A 24420-nucleotide genomic window follows, 5' to 3' on the forward strand; every position below is an offset into this window, starting at 1 on the left:
TGCAGATAAAGCTGGTACGTTTTTGTCCTGTTTTTCCTCCTCCAAGCAGCCCAAGGTGGCCTATGTAGCTCTTCCTTTACACTTTTATTCTCACAACAACCCTTGGAGGTAGGCTGGTTCACTGGCCTGAGGGTACACCCAGCAAGCTTCCAGGACTACAGGGATTTAAATCCAGGGCCTCCAAAATTCCTTATCTGAGCACTTTGGGAAGAGCAGAAAAAGGATAGGGGGACCTGGACTCTACGGACCCTTCCCTTGGGGTGAGAAATGGGTGGCGTCAACCACAGCCCCGTTCATGAAGTAGGATCAACCTCTGGCTACAGGCAAGGGACGGCTGCACGAATCCGCCAACATAGTTCCAGATCTGATTTCAGGGCCTCCCGCCTTGACTTAGCTACTCAAACACGCTGCGGATTTTCCCTACAGTTTCTCACAAAACCCAGATGGGCATGTTTGACAGCATGCTGATTCTGCATGGAAATGCACCCTAAGCTCTCTACAGCACATCTGTCTAGATAAGCACAAGCTACCCAAGTAGTCTGTTTAAGAGAACACTATTTCCAACATCTCTCCACACTGCCCAACAGGTGAACGCCAGAATCTGTAATGTAATATAATATATTGTAGAAGAAGAAGAAGACTGTAGATTTATAACCTGCCCTTCTCTCTGAATCAGAGTCTCAGAGCAGCTCACAATCTCCTTTATCTTCTCCCCCCACAATAGACACCCTGTGAGATGGGTGGGGCTGAGAGAGTTCTCACAGAAGCTGCCCTTTCAAGGACAGAGTCTCAGAGCGGCCTACAATCTCCTTTCCCTTCCTCCCTCACAACAGACACCCTGTGAGGTAGGTGGGGCTGAGAGAGCTCTCCCAGAATCTGCCCTTTCAAGGACAACTCTTGCAAAAGCTATGGCTGACCCAAGGCCATTCCAGCAGGTGCGAGTGGAGGAGTGGGGAATCAAACCTGGTTCTCCCAGATAAGAGTCCGCACACTTAACCATTACACCAAACTGGCTCTCTGTGGAGATCAGATAGATTCATGGACAAGTCTATCAAAGGCTCCTAGTCATGGTGACGAAGGGGAACCTCCACATTCAGAGGCACTAATTCTCTGACTCCCAGAGCCAGGAGGCAGCATCAAGGGAAGGCCTTGGCCTCTCTGCCTTGTTGTTGGCTGTCAAAAGCAATTGGTTGGCTTCTTTGCGAGACAAAGAGCTGGACTAGATGGACCCTCCCTGGTCTGACCCAGCAGGGCTCTTCTGAGATTCTTCTCAGGGGAAGGCCTCGGCCTCTCTGCCCTGTTGTTGGCCCTCCAGAGGAACTGGCTGGCCCCTATGTGAAACAGGAGGCTGGACTAGATGGACCCTCCCTGGTCTGACCCAGCAGGGCTCTTCTGATGTTCTTCTCAGGGGAAGGCCTCGGCCTCTCTGCCCTGTTGTTGGCCCTCCAGAGGAACTGGCTGGCCCCTATGTGAAACAGGAGGCTGGACTAGATGGACCCTCCCTGGTCTGACCCAGCAGGGCTCTTCTGATGTTCTTCTCAGGGGAAGGCCTCGGCCTCTCTGCCCTGTTGTTGGCCCTCCAGAGGAACTGGCTGGCCCCTATGTGAAACAGGAGGCTGGACTAGATGGACCCTCCCTGGTCTGACCCAGCAGGGCTCTTCTGATGTTCTTCTCAGGGGAAGGCCTCGGCCTCTCTGCCCTGTTGTTGGCCCTCCAGAGGAACTGGCTGGCCCCTATGTGAAACAGGAGGCTGGACTAGATGGACCCTCCCTGGTCTGACCCAGCAGGGCTCTTCTGAGATTCTTCTCAGGGGAAGGCCTCGGCCTCTCTGCCCTGTTGATGGCCCTCCAGAGGAACTGGCTGGCCACTGTGTGAGACAGGAGGCTGGACTAGATGGACCCTCCCTGGTCTGACCCAGCAGGGCTCTTCTGATGTTCTTCTCAGGGGAAGGCCTCAGCCTCTCTGCCCTGTTGTTGGCCCTCCAGAGGACCTGGCTGGCCACTGTGTGAGACGGGAGGCTGGACTAGATGGACCCTCCCTGGTCTGACCCAGCAGGGCTCTTGTGATGTTCTTCTCAGGGGAAGGCCTCGGCCTCTCTGCCGTGTGGTTGGCCCTCCAGAGGAACTGGCTGGCCACTGTGGGAGACAGGAGGCTGGACTAGATGGACCCTGCACAAGGCAGTTTAGTATATTCCTGTTTAATAAGGAGAATAAAAATGTCCCCAACCGCAACACATACACAGAGAGAGAGAGAGAGAAACAGCCATACCTTGTCCCCAGAAAACCCTGCAAATTCTAGAAGTTTCAAAATCCGGGGTGGGAAAAGGGAGAGAGTCTGCAGAAGGAAAAAACCAGCACAATCAGCAACTGGATTCCAGGCATCACCCACTAGCTGGTACCACCCGCCGGAAGACAAGCAGAGGGACTTCTGAGCCAGGCTCTTTCCCCCTCTTCTACACCCTGCCGGGGGGTGGGGGGGGCAATGGAATACCCTATTTCCCATTGTCTGCCTTTCCACCTCAGAGCAACTATGAGACCCCCACCATGTCGATGCTGCAGCCCTTCTGGGTGTCAGATACTTGAAGATCACACGGTCAGATTAATTAGATTTCGGTCCAGAATCACCTTTTAGAGCAACAAAATTTGGGAGGTATGAGCTCTCAGAAGCTCACCGTCCACCCCCGCCCAATCTTGTTGTTCAGTAGAGTTGCCAATCCCCAGATAGGGGCAGGGGATCCCCCAGTTTAGAGGCCCTCCCCCCACTTTAGCATCATCAGAACATGGGGGAGGGAGGGAAATTGTTGGGCGCTCCATTGTTCCCTATGGAGACCAATTCTCATAATGGAGAATTGATCTATGGGTATCTGGGGATCTAAGTGGTGATTGTTTTGAGGTAGAGGCACCAAATTTGCAGCATAGCTTTTGATGCCTCTCCTCAAAACACCCTCCAAGTTTCAAAGAGATTGGAGCAGGGAGCCCAATTCTATGAGCCCCAAAAGAAGGTGCCCCTATCTTTCATTATTTCCAATGGAGGGGAGGCATTTGAAAGTGTGTGGTCCCTTTAAATGTGATGGCTAGAACTCCCTTTGGAGTTCAATTATGCCTGTCACCAACTGGCTCCACCCCCAAAGTCTCCAGATATTTCTTGAATTGGACTTGGCAACCCTATTGTTCCATAAGGTGCTCCTGGATGATGAAGAAGAAGATATTGGATTTATATCCCGCCCTCCACTCCGAAGAGTCTCAGAGTGGCTCACAATCTCCTTTCCCTTCCTCCCCCACAACAGACACCCTGTGAGGTAGATGAAGATATTGGATTTATATCCCGCCCTCCACTCCGAAGAGTCTCAGAGCAGCTCACAATCTCCTTTACCTTCCTCCCCCACAACAGACACCCTGTGAGGTGGGTGGGGCTGGAGAGGGCTCACAGCTGCTGACCTTTCAAGGACAACCTCTGCCAGAGCTATGGCTGACCCAAGGCCATTCCAGCAGGTGCAAGTGGAGGAGTGGGGAATCAAACCCGATTCTCCCAGAGAAGAGTCCACACACTTAACCACTACACCAAATTGGATCTCCGAGGACACTCTGACAGCAACAAGGAGCGGAAAAACAAGCAATGGAGTAATGAGATGAAGAGGCACTGCGTTACAGGCAAAGGTTAATGAGCCCTGAAGTCAGAATCTCAGGTCGCTTCTATTTATCTTCTGGATGGGCTGCCCTGTCGCGCAAGACAATGTCAGAGCAAAGTCTAGGCACTCATGATTCTCCCATGATTCTCCCCAAAAGGCAAAATAATCCTCAAGCTGAACAGATAGGTAAAGCAAGGGGTGGAATTCTAGCAGGAGCTCCTTTGCATATTAGGCTACGCACCCCTGATGTAACCAATCCTCCAAGAGCTTACAAGGCTCTTTGTTGTAAGCTCTTGGAGGATTGCCTACATCAAGGGTATGTGGCCTAATATGCAAAGGAACTCCTGCTAGAATTCCACCCTGGGTAAAGCACAAACGGAATGGCCCAGATCCACGGCAGCCCCCTCGCCTCTTTCTCTCCCTCAGGAGGGAGAAAACAAAAGAAGCAACCCAGAAGACTCTGAATTTGCAAGAGCATCTGCAAATCCTGGAGATGCAAATCCTGGAGATGCTGCAACATGGCCTGTCATGGGGGTTCTTTCCCTAATGTTTACTTATTTATTAACTTGTTTGTTTACTCGATTTTGAGTTGCCTCTTACCCTGCAGGTCTCATGGCGACTTACAACATTGAAATCTATAAGGTAAAAACAACATAAAGGTCCCTGGTTTTTGGCCACTATGAGACACAGAGTGTTGGACTGGATAGGCCATTGGCCTGATCCAACATGGCTTCTCTTCTGTTCTTAAATAACAATATAAAGTGTTAACTTCAAAATGTTTTGTTTTTCCCTTTGCTTTCTGAGTTTACCTTATATGTGAATCAGCACTAACTGCTTTTGATCACAACACTTTGTATGGAATTAATGCTGTGATACTCTAGAATTCTGCATTATAGTTATTTGGAAAACATTATATATATATATATACACACACACACTGTATTTTTAAACTGTTTTAATGATGTGTATTTTAATTGCTATTTTTATGTTTTGTATGCATTTTAACTTTGGTTTTTAAAACAATTTTAATTATGTGTGTTTTGGGAGAGCTGATTATAATGGTTTTAAAATGTGATTTTATCATGTACATTTTTGCATTGTCAGCCACCTTGGTGGTCCCAAGGAGTGGGGTAAAAAATAGATGAAGAAGAGACAGGGCACCCCCGATTCCAAGTCTGTTTCTGTCCCAATGACTGAGTCCAGTAGGACCTTTAATACCAACGAAGTTTTATTCAGAATGTCAGCTTTCGTGTACATGCACACTTCTTAGGACGAGGAATGAGGTAAAGTGAGCAGAGCTACATAGAGCTGGTGGGCAGTGGTTAAGAATGCCAAGTGGTACAAAGTCAGAATCCAATGGCAGAATAGGGAAATTAACAAATGGAAAGACCAATAGCATCTAGATAGCATTTGCATGGGAAACCAATAAAAGAGTAGCAGGTCAGAATGGGAGAATGATGGTGAGAGTGTCATAAGGCAATAAATGTAGTCTGTTAATTGCTCTGTTGCTATGATCATATGAACATATGAAGCTGCCTTCTACTGAATCAGACCCTGGGTCCATCAAAGTCAGTCTTGTCTACTCAGACTGGCAGCGGCTCTCCAGGGTCTCCAGCTGAGTTTTTTCGCACCTATTTGCCTGGACCCTTTTTTGGAGATGTCGGGGATTGAACCTGGGACCTCCTGCTTCCCAAGCAGATGCTCTACCACTGAGCCACAGCCCCATTCATGGCTCTCCAGGGTCTCAAGCTGAGGTTTTGCACACCTATTTGCCTGGACCCTTTTTTGGAGATGCCAGGAATTGAACCTGGGACCTTCTGCTTCCCAAGCAGATGCTCTACCACTGAGCCACCGTCCCTCCCCACTATATGTAGCTCTGCTCCCTGTACCCTATTCCATTATCTGAAGAAGTGTGCCTACATACGAAAGCTTGCATTCTGAATCAAACTCTGTCAGTCTTAAAGGTGCAACTGAATTCCTACTTTGTTCTACTGCTTCAGACCAACACGGCTGCCTGCCCGCTTGGATCTATCCTGATCACTGTTAGTGGAGGCACGCCATCACTCACCAAGTTGAAGGCACCAATACCCAGCGCAACGCCCCCCTCTAAATGGGCACGGACGGAGCTTGCTGGTAACTGACTGGGTTGGATCCAACTGTTGAGTTCCCTGTGGAAAACAAGGAGGTTAGGAAGCTGCAGACATGAGCCCTTCACCCCTGCCTCCAGCCAGACTTGGGGAAAACAGCCAGCAGTCCAAGCTCTCAGCGCCTCTGGCTCCTAAAGGTCTCCCATCCTGGCTTCAGGCCAAATATCCAACCCCGTGACACTCACACAGTGACTTGGGAGCCCCAGGTGGCTCTTTGACTACCAGCTGTGGCTCTTCTGGGCACCGTTGCCCAATGCGGCACTTGCCCCGTGTTTCATGGGAGTGGGCTGGTGGTGGGCCAATGGTTTCCCCCTAGAAACAACCACTGCTGGAGGAACTGGACAGTCACAAGCCTCCTTGGGGTGCAGATCTCATGCCCCAAAGGGGAAATAAACGCGGCTCCTTGAGCTGATAGGAACTGCCAGCGTGGCTCTCCTACAGCCACGAGCGAGTGCCACTGACCCAACACAGAGGACAGCCTCCTGGGTGGTTCCACTCACCTGTAGATGAGGTAGCTGCTACGCACTTTGATCCCTCCTTTTATGAAATTCACCATATTTTCATCCTGTAATAAGGAGGCAAATGAGACAGTCCTCAAACTAGACGGTTCTCACTCAGGGTCCCTCCATCCTCCTTTTTAAAATTCCTCTAAATCAGAGGCCCTTCTGAGCCTAAGGGTGCCTTCCGAATTTGTACAGAGAGAGGTGGCACAACAACAAAATGGCGGAGCCAACCACACTCTGTCAGGGGTCGAGGTGATGCAGAACTCTCAAAATAATCCTTCAGCATTTATTTATTTGGTCAACTTACCTTCCGCCCTTTCCCATGCGGGCTCAGGGTGGATCACGGTCATAGAAAAACAATTAAAATACAACAATAACTTAATAATATACAAATAAAAACATGACTAAAAAAATATACACAGGCAGGCAAGCACATATTTCAGATGAAAACGTAGTTTTCGGCTCATTGTAGTTTTTTGGCCCATTGTGGGGGAGGGCAATAGATGGTCTAGACCAGGGGTAGGGAACAGTGGCTCTCCAGATGTTTTTTTTGCCTACAACTCCCATCAGCCCCAGCCAGCATGGCCAATGGCTGGGGCTGATGGGAGTTGTAGGCAAAAAACATCTAAAGAGCCACTGTTTCCTACCCCTGATAGAGACAGTAGAATGAGAGGACGTCCGCTTGCCTCAACTGAAGGCCTGGCGAAACAGGCCCTACTGTTTGCAGGCCCTACGAAATGGAAGCAAATCTGGTAGGGCCCGGATCTCCACAGGGAGATGATTCCACCAGGCCGGGGCCAAGGCTGAAAAAGCCCCGGCCCTGGTCGAGGCAAGCCGGATGTCCCTTGGGCCAGAGATGCCCAGAAGGTGTTGCTTAGCCGATCGCAGCAGTCTTCGGGGCTCGTAGGGGGAGAGGTGGTCCCGCAAGTATGTCAGTCCCAGGCCGCATAAGGCTTTAAACGTCAGTACTAAAACCCTGAAGCAGATTCAATGCTCAATTGGTAACCAGTGCAATTTGCACAGCATCGGCCGACGGCTTGTCCATAGAGGCAATCCAGTTAACAGCCGCGCTGCCACACTTTGCACCAAGCCTGCATAGAGCGAGTTACAGTAGTCCAACCTGGAAGCGACCGTTGCATGGATCGCTGCAGCTAAGTCTTTAAGGCAGAAGCTCCATGGAACTCCCTTGCCGTTCAGTCTGCACGGCCAACCAGAAGCCTTGCTGGTCACAAGCCCACCCTGCCCTGCCCACTTTCTAGAAACATGGGGCGGGTGCCAGGAAAGACACCATGTTAGGGACCCCGAATCGAAATGCTGCTGCTCTGTGCTTGGGAGAGCCTGATTCCTCTTATAACAGAGAGAGGGACACGGAGGCATTTCAGACGCGAGACACTTCCCGCCTCTCTGCAAATTCCACGGTGAGCCCCTTTCCCAAGAATCTGCCTCCCCTCTGTGTTGAGAGCCGAGATGGAGTCCTGCTCGTATCCCCAACGTAGGGAAAGGAATTCCTCTTACCTGCAGGAAGGTGAGGGCCGCTCGGTGCAACAAGCATTCAGCATAGCAGACTTCCGCATGCAGCTCCTCTGCGGCAGGAAAGAGACAGGCTGGGGTAAGGGGGCACCATGTTATTCCAAACCACTCTCCCCCACCCCACCCCTGCCTCCAGGACCTATTTGGACCCCCACATCCAGCCCCAAACAAACAGCTCTTAGGGTTGCCAAGTCCAATTCAAGAAATATCTGGGGACTTTGGGGGTGAAGCCAGGAGCAAGGGTGTGACAAGCACCACTGAACTCCAAAGGGAGTTCTGGCCATCACACTTAAAGGGACCTCACACCTTTTAAATGCCTCGCCTCCATTGGAAATAATGAAGAATGGGGGCACCGTCTTTGGGGGCTCATAGAATTGGACTCCCTGGTCCAAACCTTTTGACACTTGGAGGGTATTTTGAGGAGAGGCCCTGGATGCTATGCTGAAAATGTGGTGTCTCTATCTCAAAAAACAGGCCACCCCACATACCTGTGGATCAATTCTCCATTATACCCATAGGAATTGGTCTCCATAGGGAATAATGGAGTGCCCAGCAGACATTTCCCTTCCCCCTCCTCCCACTTTCTTATGACCCTGAAGTGGGGAGAAGACCTCCATACTGAGGGATCTCTTGCCCCCACCTGGGGATTGGCAACGCTAGTAGCTCTATCTTCCGTGGTAGCCATTTTGTGACAGCCATTTTGTGGGTGGTTCTGTCTTCTGTAGTAGCCATTTTGTAATAGCCATTTTTTGGGTGGCTCCATCTCCTAGGACAGCCAATTTGTGGCAGCCATTTTGCAAGTGGTTCTGTCTCCTGTGACAGCCATTTTGTGACAGCCATTTTGTGAGTAGCTCTGTCTCCTATGACAGCCATTCTGTGACAGCCATTTTGCAAGTGGCTCTGTCTCCTGTGACAGTCATTTCGTGACAGCCATTTTGCGAGTGGCTCTGTCTCCTGTGACAGCCATTTTGTGACAGTCTCCTGTGACAGCCATTCTGTGACAGCCATTTTGCGAGTGGCTCTGTCTCCTGTGACAGCCATTTTGTGGCTGCACCCACCATGTTGTATCAGAATGCCAAAGGTGCTCACAGGCTCAAAAATAGTCAGGGACCTTGCCCTGTTCTAGACCTTGTCACTTAAGGTTGCCAGCTCTGGGTTGGGAAATACCTGGAGATTTGGGGGGGGCGAGACTGGGGGGTTGGGGAGGGACTTCAATGGGGAATAATGCCATAGCGACCACCTCCCAAAACAGTCATTTTCCCCAGATGAAATTATCTCTGTTGCCTAAAGATAAGTTGTAATGCCAGGAGTTCTCCAGCCACCACCTGAAGGTTGGCAACTTTACTTGTCACAGTCTTTTGGGAGCTGGGTCAGAACCGTCACTCATTCAGGGAGGCCTCCATCACTGCTCCCTGCCCTCCAAAATTGAGATAAGAGAAAGACCCATAGCCTGTGTGGGAAGTAACCCATATCACAGGGCTCATTCTGAAACAAGATGGCCACCCAGGAACTGCTCAGACCAAATCTGAAGGACTCCAGTTGCCAAGAGGAGCCAGCAAAATGGCTCTGGGGGTTCGAAGGACCAGGCCACATCCTGTCCAGTGGTCCCAACTGCTGGTTCTCTCCATCCTCTCACCCTCAGTGCAGGAATCTCCACCCGTCCGACTGGAAAAGGCACCAGACACAACGCTTTTCCTGCGGAACCTGCCGGCACAACCAGACGGAGACGCTCCGTTAGACACCTCCCTTGCCGTGTCCTCACCCCAGCACTTCTTGCCCTGGAGGACGTGGTACGTTATCCTTCCACAGCCCCAGCAAACACCTCCCGCTGCTCTCCACCCCCAAGCCAGTGGCTTGTGCTCTCCTCTCCTCTGCCCCGCCCTGTGGCCCCAGCCTCCCAGGAACCTTCTCAGCCCTCTGCAGACAAGGCAGGAAACCAGGCACGACTTCACCACCAGCGCCATTCAGCAGGGAGAGGGAGAGGGAGGGAGGGGGAGGAGAGGCAGGGAGAGTGAGAATAAGAGAGGGAGAGAAAGGGAGGGAGAATGAGAGAGAGAGGGGAGGGGGAGGGAGAGGGAGGGAGAGGGAGGGAAAGGGAGGGGAGAGGGGGGAGGGAGAGGTAGGGAGAGGGAGGGAGAGAAAGGGAGGGAAGGAGAGGGAGGGAAGGGAAGGGAGAGAGAGAGGGGGAGGAGAGGGAGAGGACGGGAGGGAGAGGGAGAGGGAGAGTGGGAGGGGAGGGGGAGAGGGAGAGGTAGGGAGAGTGAGAGGGCGGGAGAGAGGGAGAGTGAGAGAGGGAGGAGAGGGGGAGGGAGAGAAAGGGAGAGAGGGAGGGAAAGGAGAGAGGGGGGGGAGAGAGAGGGAGGGAGGGAGAGGGTGGCAAACCACCCCTGTTCATCTCTTGCCTTTCCTGGGATGGCCCAGGCTAGCCCAACCTTGTCAGATATAAGCAGAAGCAAAGCAGCGTCAGCCTTAGTTAGTCCTTGGAGGAGAGACCACCCGGGAAGTCCAGGGTTGCTACGCAGAGGCAGGCCAGGGGAAACCACCTCTGAACAATCTCTTGCCCTGAAAACCACATGGGGGTCACTATAAATTGGCTGTGATGTGACGGACCTTTTGACCCCCACCTCCACCCCCCCCCCACCGCCCCCAAGGGACAGGGTTTCCTTTTCTCTTGCATGCAGCAGTAGCAGCAAACTTAAGATTCAAACCTAGGTGTGAAGGCAGAAAGACATGCAAGCACCCGTAAGGACTACACCAGAGGCAGCTTTTAGGGGAAAGCAATCCTCTCTCTCCTAAACAGTCCACCACAACAGGCGCCCCCATCCCCAACCTTCCTCCCCCAATCTCGCCCACCTCTGGCACATCTCCTGGGCCTCTTTCATGGTGTGGCTTGCGTGCGCGATGTCCTCCTGCTCAAAAGTCATCATGGCTTGCATCTCCAGGATGGTGGCGTAGATCAGGGCGTGGTACATGCTTTCTCTCGTCCTGCCAAAGCGATCCACAAGAAAACGAGCACTCACACGTGCACCAGACAGCAACAGCTTCCACTTGACCCTCATAACAACATCCCTGTGAAGTAGACTAGGCCAGGGGTGTCGAAATCAGTTGTTATGGGGGCCAGATCTGACATAAATGAAACCTTTTCAGGCTGGGCCATGTGTGTACCTATTTACAATTACGTAGCACAGATATAAAGGACACAGAAAAGCACAAAGATTTTTTAAAAAGAAAATTAATAAAACATGCTTAAAACATTAGCATTGTTGGTCTTAAAGGTGCTTTCTTTGCATTACTCCAATGGGATCCAGGGAACTGGGCAAAGGAAGCTCTGGCTCTTTCCTTCCTACCCCAGGGGGCAAGGAGGGAGAGGAGCCTCAGCCAATAGAAGGAAGAACCAGAATTGCATCCAGTAGTCCAAATGAGGCCGGACCAGAGATCTACACCAGGAGTGTTATAAATATCAGCTGTTTTATTTTCGGTCCCTTTCCTAACAGTCCCCTAACAATACGGGGGCTGCCTTTGTCACTGCTGCAGCAGCCTGGATTGACCCCCTACAACCCCAAGGTCTCTTTCACCCTCATTTGATAGCTGGGGAGGAACAGTGGCTCAGTGGTAGATCATCTGCTTGGTAAGCAGAAGGTCCCAGGTTCAATCCCCGGCATCTCCAGCTAAAAGGGAGTGGAAGAAATTTATATAGAGAAAGAGTGGAATGTAAAAAGACATTGGCCAATTTTTTAATAATGAGTATGAGAAAAGGGAGAAATTGAACTTTGATCGGTTAAGGGTATCTTTATAAGTGAACTCAAGTATATAACTTTGGGAGTCTAGTAACAGAGGGAGGGGGGATTAGGAAATATCATACGGGTTAGGGATAGTAATGATATAAACAGACATTGTTACCATATGTTATTAATAAAATTGTTTAAACCAAGAAACATCTGGGGACTTTGGGGGTGGAGCCAGGAGATTTTGGGGCGGAGCCAGGAACAAGGGTGTGACAAGCATTGAACTCCAAGGGAGTTCTGGCCATCACATTTAAAGCACACCTTTTTAAATGCCTTTCTTCCATAGGAAATAATGAAGGATAAGGACACCTCCTTTTGGGGCTCAAAAAATTGGACCCCCTGGTCCAATCATTTTGAAACTTGGGGGGTACTTTGGGGAGAGGCACTAGATACTATACTGAAAATTTGGTGCCTCTACCTCAAAAAACAGCTCCCCCAGAGCCTCTGAAACCTCCAGATCAATTCCCGATTATACCCTATGAGAATCGATCTCCACATAGGGAATAATGAAGTGCTCAGCAGACATTTCCGCCCCCCCCCTGTTTTCTGGTGACTCTGAAGTGAGAGATTGGCCTCTCTACTCATGAGTTGCTGCCAACTTCTTCCAAGTAACACAGACACCCCATCCCAAGAGGAAGCCTTTCCAATCAGAGACTGGAGCCTCCGGAGGGGGATAGTCACATGGTGGCTTTGGGGGCGGGGCTTCCCCCCACTGGCCAGCTGACTGGGGGCGGGAAGGAGACTGGGAAAGCGGAAGAACCCCCGCTGGGACCTGGGGATTGGCAAGCCTACGATGGTCTGATCCAGCAGGGCTCTTCCTGTGTTCTTATGAGTTAATACATGAATCTGGGTTCTAGTCAGCTTCGTTTCACTAAAGATGCTAGCTGAAATCCACGCAGCATGACTTAACTTGGTTACCAAGGAATACGGAGAAAAAAATGTCCACTGTACATTTCTTTCTATACTGTATGGAGCCATAGCAACCATTTAAAAGGATGTTCTCATCATTAAAACAAATCATTTTTTCTGGCTCGCAAATTATCTTTCCAAAATCTTTAAAGGCCTGAAATAAATTTATTTGTTGCTGCCTTGAGAGCGTAACACTTCTAATTTGTGAGCATTGATATTCTGAGAGATGAATGTCCCCTTGCCTTTTCCTTCCCCTCACTACAGGTCAGAATTCTTCCTTCCTTAACAAAGTCCATTCATCTTTGTAAAGCTAAGTCAATCCAGGCATTAAACATGCACAGCGAGTCATAGGCGTCTTGGAAAGCCCTCGCTCACAGAAATGGCACGCAAATTTGCATGATTTTTATTTCTTTCTATACTGTACGGGTGGGCGGGGCGTAGCAACATTTTTAAATTGCTGCTCTCTTGCTTTCAAGGAAAACAGAATGCTCCTTTCTTTCTCCTGTCTTCGTCCTCTGCTTTTGATCTTGACTTTGCCAGCAACTGCCCACTCATCGGGGAGGGAACAGAAGCTGCTTTTCTGACTTGCTTGTGCAAGCTAGACAAAGAGGCATCTCCCGCACCACCGTCAGCGTTTCAGGCGTTTGGGCAGCGATTTTGCTAAGCCCCGTGCAGTTTATTTAAGGAATAAAACAAGACTGTAAAATCGCATCAATACCCAATAATTAAACATTCCATTTCAATAGAGTCCATAAAAATCCTACAGCCCACCAATAAATACTCCATGCCACTCCCATAAGAGCCGGTTTGGCGTAGTGGATAAGTGTGCAGACTCTTCTCTGGGAGAACCGGGTTTGATTCCCCCCTACTCCACTTGCACCTGCTGGAATGGCCTTGGGTCAGCCAGAGCTATCGCAGGAGTTGTCCTTGAAAGGGCAGCTTCTGGGAGAGCTCTCTCAGCCCCACCCACCTCACAGGGTGTCTGTTGTGGGGGGAGAAGATATAGGAGATTGTGAGCCGCTCTGAGACTCTTCGGACTGAAGGGTGGGATATAAATCCAATATATTCATCTACCTCACAGGGTGTCTGTTGTGGGGGATGAAGGGAAAGGAGATTGTGAGCCGCTCTGAGACTCTTCGGACTGGAGAGTGGGATATAAATCCAATATCTTCATCTACCTCACAGGGTGTCTGTTGTAGGGGGGTGGAAGGTAAAGGAGATTGTGAGCCGCTCTGGAGGAGTGGGGAATCCAACCCGGTTCTCCCAGATAAGAGAGCTCTGGCTGAACCAAGGCCATTCCAGCAGGTGCAAGTGGAGGAGTGGGGAATCAAACCCGGTTCTCCCAGATAAGAGAGCTCTGGCTGACCCAAGGCCATTCCAGCAGCTGCAAGTGGAGGAGTGGGGAATAACACCCGGTTCTCCAAGATAAGAGAGCTGTGGCTGACCCAAGGCCATTGCAGCAGGTGCAAGTGGAGGAGTGGGGAATCAAACCTGGTTCTCCCAGATAAGAGAGCTCTGGCTGACCCAAGGCCATTGCAGCAGGTGCAAGTGGAGGAGTGGGGAATCAAACCCGGTTCTCCCAGATAAGACTCCGCACACTTAACCACTACACCAAACTGGCTCTCCTAAATAAATAATAAAGAGACTGGAACTGCAGTATAACTCAAGAGAGGTTTGGGAAGTTGGCTATTCTGCCCCTCTCCCTGGATCTGGCCTCCCCCAGACCCCCCCCCACCCACAAAGAGGCTCCCCCCCCGAATACCTGGGTTGCAGCATCTCCAGGCTCTCACTGAACTGGTTACGCAGGAAACAGTTCAAGGCTTCCGTGCATTCAGCCAGGGCGGCCTCCAGCGGGCTGCTGTGGAGGAGGGAGGAGGACAGTGAGACACCAGTGAGCACAGGCAGGCGGCTGGGCTGGGAGAAGGAAACGCGCTCCAAAGCAGTGGCGGACTGGCACGTGGGCCCTGTGAGCCCCTGATGACGGACCCCTTAAACATTAGGCAATACGTTACAAACGTTAATGACCTTTTAGTAGCTTGAAAATAGAATAGAAGTTCCCATATTATTACTGGAATACAACTAAAATTTATGTTGCGTTTACGGTTGCCAGCCTCCAGGTGGGTAGCGAGAAAATAAAGCACAAGGCTTCCGTGATTCTTGGCCTCAGACACTAAAGAAACAATGGCAATATTATCAAAAGCTTAGTGTGTTCTATGTAACCTAAAGCACAGGCACAACTCAGTAATTTAGGAAACAGAGCATCCCAAAGCAGCCATCAGAAATCAAGTCCAATTTTTAAAGCAATTTTTAAAACAAATCAGCCAGTATCATAATGCCCCTCTATAAATCGATGGTGCGGTCTCATTTGGAATACTGTGTACAATTCTGGTCACCACACCTCAAAAAGGATATTATAGCGTTGGAAAAAGTCCAGAAAAGGGCAACTAGAATGATTAAAGGTTTGGAACACTTTTCCCATGAAGAAAGGTTAAAATGCTTGGGGCTCTTGAGCTTGGAGAAACGTCGATTGTGGAGTGACATGATAGAGGTTTACAAGATTATGAATGGGATGGAGAAAGTAGAGAAAGAAGTCCTTTTCTCCCTTTCTCACAATATAAGAACTCATGGGCATTCAATGAATCAAACCCGGTTCTCCCAGATAAGAGTCCACACACTTAACCACTACACCAAACTGGTTCTCTAAAAAGGTGTGCGGTCCCTTTAAATGTGAATGCCAGAACTCCCTTTGGAGTTCAATTATGCTTGTCACACCCCTGCTCCTGGCTCCACCCTCCAAAGACCCCTGGCTCCACCCCCAAAGTCCCCAGATATTTTTTGAATTGGACCTAGCAACCTTACTCAGTACTGGGTCCGGTGCTTTTTAACTTGTTCAGTAATTATTTGGAGTAGGGAGAAAGCAGTGAAGTGGCTAAGTATGCAGAAGACACTAAGTTGTTCAGGGTGGTGAGAACCAGAGAGGATTGTGAGGAACTCCAAAGGGATCTGTTGAGGCTGGGTGAGTGGGCGTCAACGTGGCAGATGCGGTTCAATGTGGCCAAGTGCAAAGTAATGCACATTGGGGCCAATATTCCCAGCTACAAATACAAGCTGATGGGGTGTGAACTGGCAGAGACTGACCAAGAGAGAGATCTTGGGGTCGTGGTAGATAACTCACTGGAAATGTCGAGACAGTGTGTGACTGCAATAAAAAAGGCCAACCCTATGCTGGGGATTATTAGGAAGGGGACTGAAAACAAATCAGGCAGTATCATAATGCCCCGGTATAAATTGACTCAAAATTTGTTCTGCTGCTTCAGACCAACATGGCTGCTCACCTGGAAGTCATCGTAACAACAGATCTCCAGTCACCAGCTGGAGGTTGGCAACTCTATGTGGAAACCAGTGGACCCAGCTGCACAGAAAAGAACCTGCAAGGGCTTGTGGGGGCCCCACTCACTCTCCCCGTAGCCCTTAGGCTAGTTTCTTAAAGCTACAGGTGCTGCTTCTATCATTTTGGGGATTAATACCCTTTTGTTGTTTTAACAGTAGCAGCCCCGTGGCGCAGAGTAATAAAGCTGTAGTACTGCAGTCCGAGCTCTCTGCTCGTGACCTGAGTTCAATCTCAGTGAAATCTGGGTTCAGATAGCCAGCTCAAGGTTGACTCAGCCTTCCATCCTTCTGAGGTCGGTCAAATGAGTGCCCAGCTTGCTGCGGGAAAAGTGTAGAGGACTGGGGAAGGCAAGGGCAAACCACCCCGTAAAAAGTCTGCCATGAAAACGTTGTGAAAGCAACATCACCCCAGAGCTGGAAATGACTGGTGCTTGCACAGGGGACTGCCTTTATCTTTTTACCCTTTTGTTGTTGATGTTTTAACAGTTCAGGTTTTTCTGCAAGCCTCGGGCTTTTTCCGAGTTTGTAGAAAGATCTGTCTTGTCTGTTCACAGCTACGTCCTCCAGATTTAAGTAACTACACATCTAGGCAATGTGGCAGATTAGACTTATTGATGACAAATCTCAAGAGAAAAGAACTGGCAGGGCAGAAATCGCTATGGGGCCTCAGTACAGAGACGGCAACATCTGCAGAGGATTCCTAATGGGTTTCCGCTATCCCCCTGGAACAGGAGAATGTGGACATTGAAGTATGCAGGGACCGATGATCTTTAGAGCTTTACAGCCCCAAACCTGCACCTTGGGCAGAGCACAAGACAGCAATCACATCAGCGAATCTCCCAGACAGCACAACGTGTGCATTTGTCATTTGGGAATCTCTGGCTCTGGCAGGGATCATGAGATGAGCGACCCAAGAGAAGCCCCATGCCAACAAGACAGAGGCCATGACGGCTGGCAGGCCTGGTACCCTGGGGAATAAGAATGTCCATTACAGTTTAGGACAGGGGAGTCAAACGTCCAGCCCGCAGGACATTCAGTATAACAGGGAATCAGGTGGTGAAATTTAGGCTGTTGTAATTGCTTTCTTCCCTGTAGATATTGTGGGGAAGGGGGGGATGTAAAGTAGTTTGCCATTTTCCTGCCGCAGAGGCGATTTGCCATTTTCCTGCCTTTCTACGTAGTAACCCTGGACTTCCTTAGTGGTCTCCCATCCAAAGTACAAACCACAGTTGACCCTGCTTCACTTCTGAGATCTAACAAGACCAGATTAGCATGACATGGTTTTTATTGCATTCTTTGCCAGTTTTGCAATTCAGCTCTGTTATGTTATTTGCCTCATTACGCCCTTTTAGTGGATTGCCCTTTAACTTCGTAGCCTGGTTTTTACTCACAGAGGGTTGCAACGCTTCATATTGTTCTTCCTGCATTGTTTGCTAACGGTGTCCTCAGCACCGAGTCTTAGCGATAAAAACGGACTATAAATGAAGTAAATAAAATCAGTTGTGAAGGGGAGAAACTATCCAAAAGACGGTTAGGAGAGACACACACACACACTTCTGTAGCACAGAGAAAGGAAAGCATTTTCTCCAGACTAGGCTCAAGTGTAACATGAGTGAACACTTCGGAATGTACGCTCACGCTTTGTACACAAAATAATCTGTGACCGTTTTCAGTGACAAAGGTCATTTCTCCAACTTAGTCTCCAACTAAGAACGTTTGATTTTCAATCCACTGTCTCTTATGGCTAGGGCTCAAAAATTGGCAAGTATTTCCTTCTCGCCACCAGGTTAATTCTACAGAGGGGCAAAGGATGTTTTGGTCACCACCAAATGAAGCAAGGTGTCATTGGAACGGCCTGGCCTGATCAGCTCTCAGAAGCGAGGCAGGTTTTAGTCCTTGGATGGGAGACCACCAAGGAAGCCCAGAGTTGCGATGCAGGGGCAGACCAGGGCAAACCGCCTCTGTTCATCTCGTGTCATTTTATGTTGTTTTAATTGATGTTAGCCCCCCTGAGCCCATCAGGGGAGGGTGGGATACAAATATAATAAAATCAAATAGGCTTTTCCCCATTTCCCCCCTTGCTTGCAGCCCTCCCAGCCTGCACACGCAGCCAGCAACTGAGCTGCTCTTTGTCTGACTCGCCTGGTGCAGCTCCTGCCGGCGTCATCACCAAGTTTGCCTCTCTCTGCTTCTCCCCTGCAGCTTTGTCAAGGGGGCTTTGGAGAAGGAGGCTGCAGGGGGGGGGGCAGGCGCTCCAAGCTTCTGTATTAGGAGATAATTTGCAAGGGGAGCCCAGAGATTTCGACTGCCTGGGAGCCTCTACAGGGTTTAATCCAGCACTGCCTTGAAGACCCTGCGGGATTGCCATAAACCGGCTGTGCCTGAACAGAGTCACCCAGTGAAATTAACATATGTTGCATGGGACTTTTCATATACGAGTGCTTATTGTTGTTATTCATGTGTAGAATCCTAGAGTTGGAAGGGACCTCCAGGGTCATCTAGTCCAACCCCCTGCACAATGCAGGAAACTCACAAACACCTCCCCCTAAATTCACAGGATCTTCATTGCTGTCAGATGGCCCTCTAGCCTCTGCTGAAAAACCTCCAAGGAAGGAGAGCCCACCACCTCCTGAGGAGGAAGCCTGTTCCACTGAGGAACCGCTCTAAACTCACAAACCCCTCCCCCTAACTTCACAGGATCCTCATTGCTGTCAGATGGCCATCTAGCCTCTGTTTAAAAACCTCCAAGGAAGGAGAGCCCACCACCTCCCGAGGAGGAAGCCTGTTCCACTGAGGAACCGCTCTAAACTCACAAACACCTCCCCCTAAATTCACAGGATCCTCATTGCTGTCAGGTGGCCCTCTAGCCTCTGTTGAAAAACCTCAAAGGAAGGAGAGCCCACCACCTCCCGAGGAGGAAGCCTGTTCCACTGAGGAACCGCTCTAAACTCACAAACACCTCCCCCTAAATTCACAGGATCCTCATTGCTGTCAGGTGGCCCTCTAGCCTCTGTGTAAAAACCTCCAAGGAAGGAGAGCCCACCACCTCCCGAGGAGGAAGCCTGTTCCACTGAGGAACCACTCTAAACTCACAAATCCCTCCCCCTCAATTCACAGGATCCTCATTGCTGTCAGATGGCCATCTAGCCTCTGTTTAAAAACCTCCAAGGAAGGAGAGCCCACCACCTCCCGAAGAAGCCTGTTCCACTGAGGAACCACTCTAACGGTCAGGAAGTTCTTCCTAATAGAATCCTACAGTTGGAAGGGACCTCCCAGGGTCATCTTGTCCAACCCCCTGCACAATGCAGGAAACTCACAAACACCTCCCCCTAAATTCACAGGATCCTCATTGCTGTCAGATGGCCATCCAGCCTCTGTTTAAAAACCTCCAAGGAAGGAGAGCCCACCACCTCCCAAGGAGGAAGCCTGTTCCACTGAGGAACCGCTCTAATGGTCAGGAAGTTCTTCCTAATGTTGAGCTGGAAACTCTTTTGATTTAATTTCAACCCGTTGGTTCTGGTCCTACCTTCTAGGGCCACAGAAAACAATTCCACACCCTCCTCTATAGGACAGCCCTTCAAGTGTAAATTTAAGATTATATTTGAACTTTCTACATTTTAAATCAAGTGTTTGGTATTTTTGGCACAGTTGTTTTTGGATACTCCAGGGGTGGCCAACTGTAGCTCTCCAGATGTTTTTTGCCAACAACTCCCATCAGCCCCAGCCATTGGCCTTGGTGGCTGGGGCTGATGGGAGTTGTAGGCAAAAAAACATCTGGAGAGCTACCGTTGGCCACCCCTGGGATACGCTACTGATACTGTGCTGCCACTGTGTTTTTTTTACCTATTCCTGGTTGTGCCTGAATGGCTCTCTCCACAGTTTGAACTCAGCCCCTGGTTAGTCACTCCAATCGATGCTTTTTCTATTTACCTACATCCGAACTCCTGACCCACTCCCAGGGCAACGCCCCGGGGCTTATGGCATCTTCGTTCTGAGGAACCAGGGAACGGAGGCCCTGCCCCTCTGCTAGTCACAGTCACCTGCTGGCAGTTCCCTGGCAGGCTCGCTCAGCTCAGCTCCTCCAGCGGGCACGGAGTTCCTGAGTCGGAATGCTAAGCAAACACCCGCTTGGCAAGAGAGCACAGCCACCCCGCCTTGGCCAAACAGGGCCGGATCCACCAGAGCACAATGTCTTCTTCCCTTTCGGACCTTCCAGACCAGGGGTGGCCACGTCGCTCTTTCACACCTATTGTGTGGCTCTTGAAGCCCCCACTGCCCTGTCGGCCAGCTTTTCTCTTGAAATCACTTCTCCAAGTCAAGCCAGCCGGCGGTTTTCAAAATACATTTAAAATTAAATTTGCTCTCTTTCCACCTCCCCTCCCCTCCTCATCTATTTGCCTCTCTTCCTTCCTTGCAGCTCTCAAACATCTGATGTTCAGGTCTTGTGGCTCTCAAACATCTGACATTTATTCTGTGTGGCTCTTATGTTTGCAAGTTTGGCCGCCCCTGTTTCAGACCGTCTGGCGGGTGGCTGGCTTCCAGAACTGGCAAGCTGGGAGCAACACAGGGCAGCAGGGTTTGGAATGGATCAGGCCCCGAGTTCAATTTCTACTGTCGCCTCCATCCAAAGAACTCAGGCAGAGCATCACACGCACAGAGACACAGAGACCTGAAGCTGCCTTCTACTGAATCAGACCCCCCTCGGTCCATCAAAGTCAGTCTTGCCTACTCAGACTGGAAGCGGCTCTCCAGGATCTCAGGTGGAACTCTGTCCCCTCACTTACCACTTGCTCCTTTTAACTGCAGAGGCCAGGAATCGAACCAGGGACCTTCCGCATACCAAGCAGAAGTCCTACCACTGAGCCACGGCAGAGGTGTCAGGCTCATTTGTTACGAGGGCCAGATCTGACATAAACGTCACTCTGTTGGGCCCGGCCAAGCGTCACATAAAATATAATGACAGGTACCAGACATAAAAAACGGCCCCGTGGCGCAGAGTGGTAAAGCAGCAGTACTGCAGTACTGTGGTCTGAACTCTCTGCTCACGACCTGAGTTTGATTCCGGCGGAAGCTGGTTCAGGTAGCCGGCTCCAGGTTGACTCAGCCTTCCATCCTCTCGAGGTCGGTAAAATGAATCCCCAGCTTCCTGGGGGGAAAGTGTAGATGACTGGGCAAGGCAATGGCAAACCACCCCGTAAAAAGTCTGTCGTGAAAACGTTGTGAAAGCAACGTCTCTCCAGAGTCGGAAACAACTGGTGCTTGCACAGGGGACCTTTCCTTTCCAGACATAAACTTTATCAAGAACAGCAGCTGGTACGTTTCAAGTTGGAGTGGCCTCACTGCAAAGCTAGCGGGGGGGGGGGGCGCGTGCAGAGTAAAAGCCACTTGGTAAGACCCCGTGATGCCCCTGCAAACCCACTCCCCACAACCAGTGCTGGGTGCCTGGGCTCCAGGAGGAAAATGCAAAGCTGCTGGGAATTGCAAACTCCCCACCCCCCCCAATCCCGGCCCTGAGCCAACACAAAAGGGGACCAGGAAGATGAGTTGAACTAATCCCTCCCGCCCACCGGTGGCTCACGGTCTGGATAAGAGGCTCAGACAGGGCGGTTCTGGCCCACGGACTGAATGTTTGACACCCCTGCTAAAGCAAGCCTTAAGCCAGCCAGACCCCATGGTTCATCTAAGGTCAGTATTTTGTGCTCAGACTGGCAGCAGCTCTCCAGGGACTCAAGGAGAGAAAGATCTTTCCCATCCCCTCCTGCCTGGTCCTTTGAACTGGAGATGCCGGGGATTGAACCTGGGACCTTCTGCATGCCAAGCTGAGGCTCTGCCACTGAGCCAAGTTCTCAGGTCAAGGTCTTTCCCATCCCCTCCTGCCTGGTCCTTTGAACTGGAGATGCCGGGGATTGAACCTGGGACCTTCTGCATGCCAGGCAGAGGCTCTGCCACTGAGCCAGGGTCTCAGGTCAAGGTCTTTCCCATCCCCTCCTGCCTGGTCCTTTGAACTGGAGATGCCGGGGATTGAATCTGGGACTTTCTGCATGCCAAGCAGAGGCTCTGCCACTGAGCCAGGGTCTCAGGTTGAGGTCTTTCCCATCCCCTCCTGCCTGGTCCTTTGAACTGGAGATGCCGGGGATTGAACCTGGGACTTTCTGCATGCCAAGCAGAGGCTCTGCCACTGAGCCAGGGTCTCAGGTCAAGGTCTTCCCCATCCCCTCCTGCTTGGTCCTTTCAACTGGAGATGCCGGGGATTGAACCTGGGACCTTCTGCATGCCAAGCAGAGGCTCTGCCACTGAGCCAGGGTCTCAGGCCAAGGTCTTTCCCATCACCTCCTGCCTGGTCCTTTGAACTGGAGATGCCGGGGATTGGACCTGGGACCTTCTGCATGCCAAGCAGAGGCTCTGCCACTGAGCCAGGGTCTCAGGTCAAGGTCTTTCCCATCACCTCCTGCCCGGTCCTTTGAACTGGAGATGCCGTGGATTGAACCTGGGACCTTCTGCGTGCCAAGCAGGGGCTCTGCCCCTGAGCCACAGCACTGCCTCCACCAGCACTCCAGAACAAAAAAGCTGCCCCCTCCTCCCTGCAGAGGATCCAAAAAGAGGCTGACTTGGCAGAGAGAGGAACTTTCAACCATTTCTGTCTCGGGCTCTGAGGAGCTTCTATGGGTCACACAACTGGGCTGGGCAGACCACAGTTTTGCCCTGAGCTCAGCAGGGCCCCAAAGGTGCCGGGGGGGGGGGGGGGGTTGGGCGGGTGAGAAGTTCAGCAGCAGCCCACGCACCAGTCCCCAGAAGGGAGTGGCTGGAAGCAGGCCAGTCCTGCCACTAGGGAAACTAGGTGGTTGCCTAGGGTGCCCGCCTTCTGGGGGCACAAAACTGGGTGACTTGGGATGTTATCAGTGTGGGGGGGAGGGTGCCAGAAGTTAGCCGTGCCCAGGGTGCCGGACAATGTAGGAGCAGGCCCTGCTGGAAGCCTCAGGTCTTCCCACTGAAATCCACACCTCCAACGCAGGCGGTGCTGGGAAATTCTGGTCTCCGACTCGGGTAGCCAAGCAACCTGGCATCCAAACCTTTCCCCTTCCCTCCTTGCTTCCCTTTTGAGCTCCAAACCAGTGTCCCCTCTCAGCTGAGTGAGTGTGAGCTAGCTCACAGCTTTTTAGCCTCCGGCTCACCCATTGTTGTCTTTGCTAAGGAAAAAGGGCCCCAGAGCACACTAACTGATGCAATCGCTCACCACTTTAATCTCGGAGGTGGAAGGGGCTCCCAGAGTCATCTCGTCCACCCCCTCAGGCGCACCAGGAGTCATCTAGTCCACCCCCCTCAGGGACACCCAGTCATCTAGTCCACCCCCTTAAGGATACCCAGAGCCATCTAGTCCACCCCTCTCAGGGGCACAAAGAGTCATCTAGTCCATCCCCTCAGGTGCACCCAGAGTCATCTAGTCCACCTCCATCAAGGCCACTCAGAGTCATCTAGTCCACCACCTCAAGGGCACCCAGAGTCATCTAGTCCACCTCCATCAAGGGCACTCAGAGTCATCTAGTCCACTCCTTCAAGGGCACCCAGAGTCATCTAGTCCACCTCCATCAAGGGCACCCAGAGTCATCTAGTCCACTCCTTCAAGGGCACCCAGAGTCATCTAGTCCACCTCCATCAAGGCCACCCAGAGTCATCTAGTCCATCGCTCTTAGAGGCACCCAGAGTCATCTAGTCCACCCCCTCAGGTGCACCCAGAGTCATCTAGTCCATCGCTCTTAGAGACACCCAGAGTCATCTAGTCCACCCCCTCAGGTGCACCCAGAGTCATCTAGTCCATCGCTCTAAGGGGCACCCAGAGTCATCTAGTCCACCCCCTCAGGTGCACCCAGAGTCATCTAGTCCATCGCTCTTAGGGGCACCCAGAGTCATCTAGTCCACCCCCTCAGGTGCACCCAGAGTCATCTAGTCCATCGCTCTTAGGGGCACCCAGAGTCATCTAGTCCACCCCCTCCGGAGCCACAATTCTCGCCTCGCTCCCCCGCCCCCCAAGGCACGCTCGGAAAGCTGCAGCGCCAGGGCCGAGGCGCAGCGAGGAGGGGGGTGGGGAAGGGGCGCCGGATGGCCCCCGGGCGGTCCGGGCCCGCGGGGAGGGCGCTGGGGAGAGTGGGGGGCAGCAGGGGCCCGCTGGCTGGGCTGCTGGGGCCGTCCCCGGGAGACTGGCGGGCGGGGGCGCGCCGCCTTTGTGACCGGGCGGGGGGGGGTCTCACCTGCTGCTGCTGCTGCTGCTGCTGCTGGCGTGGCCGGGCTCCAGGGCCATGGCTGGCGGGCGGGCAGGCGGGCGGGCGGCGGCGAGGCCAGGCGAGGCGGCCGGCTGGGGGACTCCGCCCCGCGGCGCAGGTGGCTCTGCGGCCGCCCTCCTTTGCTCAGCCTCCGCCTCCACCTGGGCGGGCGGCGTGGCGCAGCAGACAGCACAGCGCAGCGCTCCTTTCCTCCCCTCCCCTCCCTCCGGGAGCCTGGCAGCCGCCCCCCCCCGCCTGCCAGCGCGTCCC

At 51.7% G+C, this 24420-nt stretch overlaps 1 protein-coding gene across 1 annotated transcript in view; it reads right to left on the minus strand.

Moving 5' to 3' along the window:
- Positions 1 to 14357, minus strand: part of TTC39A (tetratricopeptide repeat domain 39A) — a 46787-nt gene extending 32430 nt beyond the window's left edge. The window contains exons 1-7 of the mRNA XM_060252706.1: positions 14265 to 14357; positions 10662 to 10793; positions 9445 to 9512; positions 7794 to 7861; positions 6276 to 6340; positions 5697 to 5796; positions 2269 to 2334 (exon numbers count right to left, since the gene is read on the minus strand). Coding sequence (XP_060108689.1) covers positions 2269 to 2334; positions 5697 to 5796; positions 6276 to 6340; positions 7794 to 7861; positions 9445 to 9512; positions 10662 to 10793; positions 14265 to 14278 — 513 coding nt within the window. The 5' untranslated portion in view covers positions 14279 to 14357. The remainder of the gene's footprint in view (positions 1 to 2268; positions 2335 to 5696; positions 5797 to 6275; positions 6341 to 7793; positions 7862 to 9444; positions 9513 to 10661; positions 10794 to 14264) is intronic.
- Between the last annotated feature and the right edge of the window lie 10063 nt (positions 14358 to 24420).

This window comes from Heteronotia binoei, chromosome 13 (genome assembly GCF_032191835.1).
Source record: "Heteronotia binoei isolate CCM8104 ecotype False Entrance Well chromosome 13, APGP_CSIRO_Hbin_v1, whole genome shotgun sequence".
NCBI classification, from domain to species: domain Eukaryota; kingdom Metazoa; phylum Chordata; class Lepidosauria; order Squamata; family Gekkonidae; genus Heteronotia; species Heteronotia binoei.